The following is a 6,773-nucleotide window of genomic DNA, read 5'->3' on the forward strand; positions in this document are numbered from 1 at the left end:
TAATCATCAAAACTATTTCAAACTGTACAGTTGGCGCCAATTCAGTGAATAACTTTTTGAATTGAAATCAGTGGAGTTGAACCGCGGTTAATCATGTGTAACTTCAGAGGTGACTCGTGCTGAAAGCTTTTATCACAAACGGAAACTTTACTGCAACCAGAACAGCTAAAGGGGATCGTTTCCTGTGTGGGTATTCATGTGTACCTTCAGATCTCTGTTGCGCACAAATCTATTACAGCAAACTGATCAGCTGAAAGGCTTTTCTCCTGTGTGGGTTCTCATGTGTGTCTGTAAAGTTGAACGATCGTTAAAAGATTTCTTACAGACTGAGCAGCTGAAAGGCTTTTCTCCTGTGTGGGTTCTCATGTGTGTCTGTAAAGTTGAACGCTGGTTAAAAGATTTCTTACAGACTGAGCAGCTGAAAGGCTTTTCTCCTGTGTGGGTTCTCATGTGTGTCTGTAAAGTTGAACGCCTGTTAAAAGATTTCTTACAGACTGAGCAGCTGAAAGGTTTTTCTCCTGTGTGGATTCTCATGTGTGGCTGTAAAGTTGAACTCTGGTTAAAAGATTTCTTACAGACTGAGCAGCTGAAAGGATTTTCTCCTGTGTGGGTTCTCATGTGGGTCTGTAAATTTGAACTCTGGCGATAAGATTTCTTACAGACTGAGCAGCTGAAAGGCTTTTCTCCTGTGTGGGTTCTCATGTGTGTCTGTAAATTTGAACTCTGGTTAAAAGATTTCTTACAGACTGAGCAGCTGAAAGGCTTTTCTCCTGTGTGGGTTCTCATGTGTCTGTTCAGACTTCCACTCTCGCCAAATGTTTTCTCACACTCGGAGCATCTAAAATGTTTTTCACCAGCGCTACATCTTGAATCACTGACACGGACTTCATCAGGTTTCACATAGTTTAAACCTGACTGAGGTTCTCTGGTCTTCTTCCCATCACCACCCTTATCAGTGTCAGAAGACTCTCCAGTCTTCTCATCAGTATCTGGTTCTGGATGTCTATCTGGATCCAAGTTCCTGTCTGGTTCTCCACAGTCTTCTCCATCAGCTTCTGTTCTCATCTGTTTAGTTTGTCTTTGATGAAGCTGTGAGGACTGAGCTTCCTCTTCTTCATCTTCACTCTTCACAGGAGTGAATGAGAACTTGACATCAGCCTCCTCCAGACCTTGAAGCTGCTCTCCTTCCTGACTGGTGCAGAGTTCCTCCTGTTCTTCTTTAATGTGTGGGGGCTCTGGGTCCTCCTGGTCCAGACTGGAGCTCCTCTCCTGCTGCTCAGAGGGAACCTCTTCTTTAACCAACAACAGCTGCTGGACGTCTGCAGGAAAACAGTAAACACACACAGAGGTGTTACAAAGACATTTTAGAATTGAGCAAATAGTCTCCTGGACATACACTTCCAGAGTATCACTAGAACCAGATAATACAATAATGTAATCAACTTATGTGACCATGAACACATGAACCATTTTAAGCTGCCAAATCCATGTGGTGTTATCAAAGAGAACAAACTTGTACTTTAAGTTGAAATATTTCCTGTCATCTAGAAGCTGAGAGAACAAATCAGCATACCTGCAAACTCATAAGAGGTGAAGGAGGTGCCCGTATACGCACCTCTCCTCTCAGTGTTTTGTGAGCCCTGTATCTTTATACTTTATTTGAACTTGTCCAGCACAGGGACGCATTATCTTCACCCACACACAAGCCAGGGTTGGGCCACATTGTGTGTGGGAGTCCTGGAGTCTCAGGGATGGGGAAGCTGCTGTTCCTGCAGGTTGCTGCACAATATCCCACCGACTAACCCGATTCACAACACAACTAGTTATAAGTTTTAAGCTACCACCTGAGTGTCAGAGCTCCCTCTTTGTACGGGGAGCGCCTCACCCGGAGATTCAAACCTTTGCTCTATGACACACGCAACACTATTGCAAATGAGCACACACACACACACACACACACACACACACACACACACACATAGTGCTGTTATGTTCAAAATGTCGCAAACAAAAGGTAAAGGAAAAAGCCCCCCTCCTTGTTCCAGAGGAGAAGAAGCATGCAGAGGAGAAGAGGCAGCTCCCCCCTGCCCTGCTCTCTTTCTTCCATCATTAAGCAGGGCCGAATCAGCTGGTTGAAGTTTAAATCAAAAGGAATTTAATATACTAACAAAAGAAAATGCAGTTACAAACTGAATTACACGATCAGCAGTAATATTTCATGAAATAGAGGCCCCATCCACACCACACGACAGACTGGTGTGTCCGCCTCATGGTCCAGATGAGGTCTGATTATCTCCGGGGATTCACAGTTTCTTTGTCCCTCCAAAGTCTCTGAAATGTCTCATATTACACATTCCTTAGCCCATCGATCAGCTCAGTGATTGGCTGAACCCGTCGGACTTCAGTCGGCCACTTCCTTCACCAATTCACCCCCCTTCTTGAAGGCTGTGCTCAGAAACTCTTCAGCAACATCCCCCTCTCTCTGACTTCATGGCAGTGTCATAAATTCTCTGGTTTCTCTCACAGTGCACAACAAATTCAGTAACTCTCCCTTTAGTTTAAACCTTCTATAAGTAAACATATTGAAACACATAATATCCATCGCTAGGAGCGCTTTAAAACTTAAATTCCTCACAATACGTATACGTTTAATGCCTGTAAATACCGCAAGCATATTTCTACAGTAGCGAGAACCATCGCCTATACAAAAGAAAGTGATTCGTATTCATTTTACCCCGTTACTGTATGGCTTAATATTAACTTCCACTGTTACTGTCAAGCCGTTAGAATTGTGGCCTATCTTCTATTTACAATTAATATGCATTCAATCCGGTTCAATTATTGAAATCATGAAGGTTCAGGCTTACTTACTCATATCATGTAATCATGATTACTTCAGGGCCTTTGGGAGCAACTGCACGTGGGACAGTTGGGACCGGAAGTACACTGGCTGTAGTCATTACAGTGAACAGTGTGATGAGAGGGCACGTGAGCCCTTGTTGCTGTACTTCGTCTCATTGGAGCAGAGGCTGCAGTTAGCATACCCTGCCTTATCAATGCATTTAAAACACTGAGAGCGGGAAGCTGTACTGCTCTCTCTTCACGTCTGTTTAGACCTCCACCGTTATCCAGGCCCAGCTCCACTCACATCTCAGCCCTGCGTCAAGCTGCGCTACACACACAACATCCTCTTTATCTCATCAGTATCTGGGCCTCATGTTTCAAGTTATTATCACCACGAAATCGCCTCATTCTACTTTGAGTTAAACAAAAAAAACTGCACCCAGAACCGCCGGTGTTCCGGTTTAACGTTAATGAGTGACCACGTGGACTGAACCGGAACACGGAGGGAGATTCATGTTTCATCACGTTATCCTCTTAAATCTTGATAATGATGAGCGTTAGCCGTTGACAAAGTTCCGCATGCAGTGGACGTTAACTTAACCCAACAAGTCTGAACGGTAACGGAACTTAAACGTTAACGGAGGGAAATGAAGACGGTGTAGACATCTTAACGCTGATTGGCCAAGACTCGACACGTCGCATCAAATATGTTTTATTGCGAAGATCACGACATCACATTTTCTCCCTGTCTCAATCCAATCTGAGAAACGCTGGCTGACCAGTTGACCCCCCCCCCCAAAAAAAATAAAAACTATACGGATCTACACTCACGTGGATGATATATTTTAATTCAAAACGGCTTATTTCGCCGAAAAGCGACACGTTTGCAGGTATTAAATCAGGAGAAGAAGAAAACGACGAACTGCAACAGAGTCTCACTCCAAACTACATTCAAAGTTATCAGCCGGAGCATGAACAGTGTTAAATAAAGTGAACCTACGTGCTCTTTGTATCCGGATTTCCGGGTTGAAAACAGCGTCCAGAAGTTCCCGTTGTCGCTTATTCGCCTCTTTTGAACGAGAGAGTTCCTCCTCGTACTCTGCTATCGTTCTTTCAAACAGACCAAATATCTCTTCATCAGCCGCAGTTAGTCGCTGGTTGATTAAAGATCTCAACATTTCTACGTGACATTTTCTACTCGACATTTTCACGAAACCTACATGCTAAGCTAACTTCAATAGCTTTAACGTTATAGGCTACCAGGAGATTAGTCTTCTTCTTCTTCTTCTTCTCCTTCTCCTTCTTTTTCTCCTTCTTCTTCTTTCACTTTAATTGCGGACTACAAACCAATGTTTAAGGCGCCACTATTCTATTCTATTTTATTCTATTATATGTTATATGTTCATGTCTATATTACACTGTGGGACTGCGAGAAACGGCATTTCGAATTTTCTGTATGCATAACACATGTGGAAACTTTGACAATAAAGTGAACTTTGAACTTGAACTTTGAACTTGAACTTTGAACTTGAACTTCTGGACCGGAGTGTGTAACATCATGACTTTATGACAGTTATCATTTAAACACAACAATCATGTTATTTACAACTTCAGATAGAAATAAACTAGATTCTGCCCCAAGCTGCGCGTTTCCGTCCGGATTAGTCTCCACATGCGAGCGCCAGCCGCTTGAGAGGAGAACTTTGGCGGAGAAACTGCACAATCAGACAGCAGACTAGCAGGAAATGGAAGCAGTACATGCGAAGCTTCTCCAGCTGAACACCAGACAGGTTTGGCTAGCTGGATGACGTCATGCTAATAACTTATTTAGCTTTTTAAAACAACGGGGACGGATCCAGCACGGACAGTTAGGGAGTGAGAGACATGAAGCACCTGCTAAGACATGATATATAGTTATAAATACATCATTATATATATGTGTGTGTGTGTGTTGTATATTAAAGTGAATATTATTATACGATATATATTATTATATGATATATATTATTATATGATATATATATATTATTATTATATGATACTGAGACTATAATAAGATGTCCTGATGTGTTATTTACTGCATCTAGCAAACTATACCTTTGAGTGTTACAATAGCGACTATTATTTCATTCAATGTGTCCATCCAGGCAAATTGGTGGATCCAAATGTTATTAAGAAAAAACATATGATGTAATTTCTTTGGAATCATCCAAAATAATGTTCAGTGTATGGGTATTTTTCCAGGCCACTTTAGGCCACTGACTGGTCGATACGTGCGATGCATTGAGTGGGCAACGCGCCGTGTATTGAGGGGGCCGGTCTGACAGTAAACTCCCGGGCCACTTTTTCCCCCCAGTCCGCCCCTGCCCGCAGGACAGTTAATTGTCCTGCACAATACCTACAGAACTCCATTTCAATTGAAACATATTCCTGAGTGACTTTTTTGCAGGCAATACTAATGTGAGTTGCCACCGTAAGACAAAATAAATAGACTGAGTTGTAAATGTTTTTGCTGTCCGCTACTTGTGAGAGGAAAGGTAATTGTATGCTACAGTAGAGTTAACAACTGACAATTAAATGTTTGTTGCACATTGGAAAAATCACATTTCATATCAGCAGCCTACATATATAATTCAATTAATTTAAAACTATATTAAGGATGTACAATTTCCACACATAGCTAATGTCATGTAATACCTTCTGTGGTCAAGTTTATTTTGTATCTTGTGTATAAATACCAAAGAAATTTAACTACATTTGCTCATTAACTAACATCCTGGTGTGGATGTTGAATCTGGCCAGTTGGTGGCGATAACGCACCGTTTTGTTAGTTTTTGACAACCGCCAAAAAACACATTAGATGACGTCGTTATTCCGCGACGATTACAACCTAAACAGAAAACATTGCATTGGTGTTGGCTAAGCCGACAGTGGAACCCTCGAAATCCACACCTCTGAGTGAGGAAGAGGAACAATTTAACACACCATCTTGGCATTGTCTTTTTAGTGGCGAGTTGGAAACAGCTGCGTCTTACGTGATGAACTGTGCGTTGTCGTGTTTGGTCCTCGGCAGCAGGCTCCGCTGACGCCACTCGAGGAAGCGACTGAGGGTGAGCTCAGGGTTAGTGCTGACCTCCACCTGATCTTTGTACGACCAGATATCCAGACCGACCAGCATCACGCGAACACCCACGGGGCGATACAGCTGAAACAGAGCAGCATGCAAGCACACACTGGAGAGTGGAAATTAACCCAAAACTGAATGAACTGTCAAGTAATGCTATAAATCACAGAACCAATCATTGATAATGCTGTCACAGGAAACCACTGGGCCTAGTGCAGTCTGATGATGCATTCATGCTGGACTCTTCTCTTTCAGAGTGTGCAAAGAGGATCGGGAGATATGTGTGAAACATAACAGCTTAGGTGGGAAGATTAGATTTTCACAGTGAGAGAACTTGTCCTTGCTTTGATTGGTCATATTCCAGTCAGTAAAGAACAGATAGTATCAGGACAGATTTCTTGTATTTAATCCACAGTGAAAATGATGTCTGATGAAGTGCCCGACACGTGGCTGTGCTGCCTTGTTAAAAGTCGTATCTGCCGCCAAAGAAAATACACTAAATTACTGGTGAAAACAAATGGAATACTTTATTAGTCCAGAAGGGAAATTTGCATAAAATTACAAAACATTACGCTTCGAAACTCATTTGAACTTTAGAATGCCCTTATTTTATTGTCCCAGATTATTTTGCTCTAAGATCAGTGCTTTTTTTTTCACATCACAAGGTTGAATCGTTTTACCTGATAAACAACAGAGAAACAAACATACCTTGTCCACGTGGTTTGCTATTTCAAGCGCTCTGGCCTCTATCGTCTTCTTACTGCCAAACTTCTTATACTAAAAAGAAAGTATTGTTTGAATTAGT

General features: G+C 42.1%; 1 protein-coding gene across 1 annotated transcript in view; it reads right to left on the reverse strand.

Moving 5' to 3' along the window:
• Positions 1-5,851: 5,851 nt before the first annotated feature.
• LOC306775551 (disintegrin and metalloproteinase domain-containing protein 8-like) overlaps positions 5,852-6,773 on the reverse strand; it is a gene marked incomplete at its 5' end in the record, with an annotated part of 16,537 nt that continues 15,615 nt past the window's right edge. The window contains 2 exons of the mRNA XM_079266003.1: positions 5,852-6,049; positions 6,677-6,745. Coding sequence (XP_079122129.1) covers positions 5,876-6,049; positions 6,677-6,745 — 243 coding nt within the window. The 3' untranslated portion in view covers positions 5,852-5,875. The remainder of the gene's footprint in view (positions 6,050-6,676; positions 6,746-6,773) is intronic.

This window comes from Melanostigma gelatinosum (genome assembly GCF_949748355.1).
Source record: "Melanostigma gelatinosum genome assembly, chromosome: 3".
Classification (NCBI taxonomy): Eukaryota; Metazoa; Chordata; class Actinopteri; order Perciformes; family Zoarcidae; genus Melanostigma; species Melanostigma gelatinosum.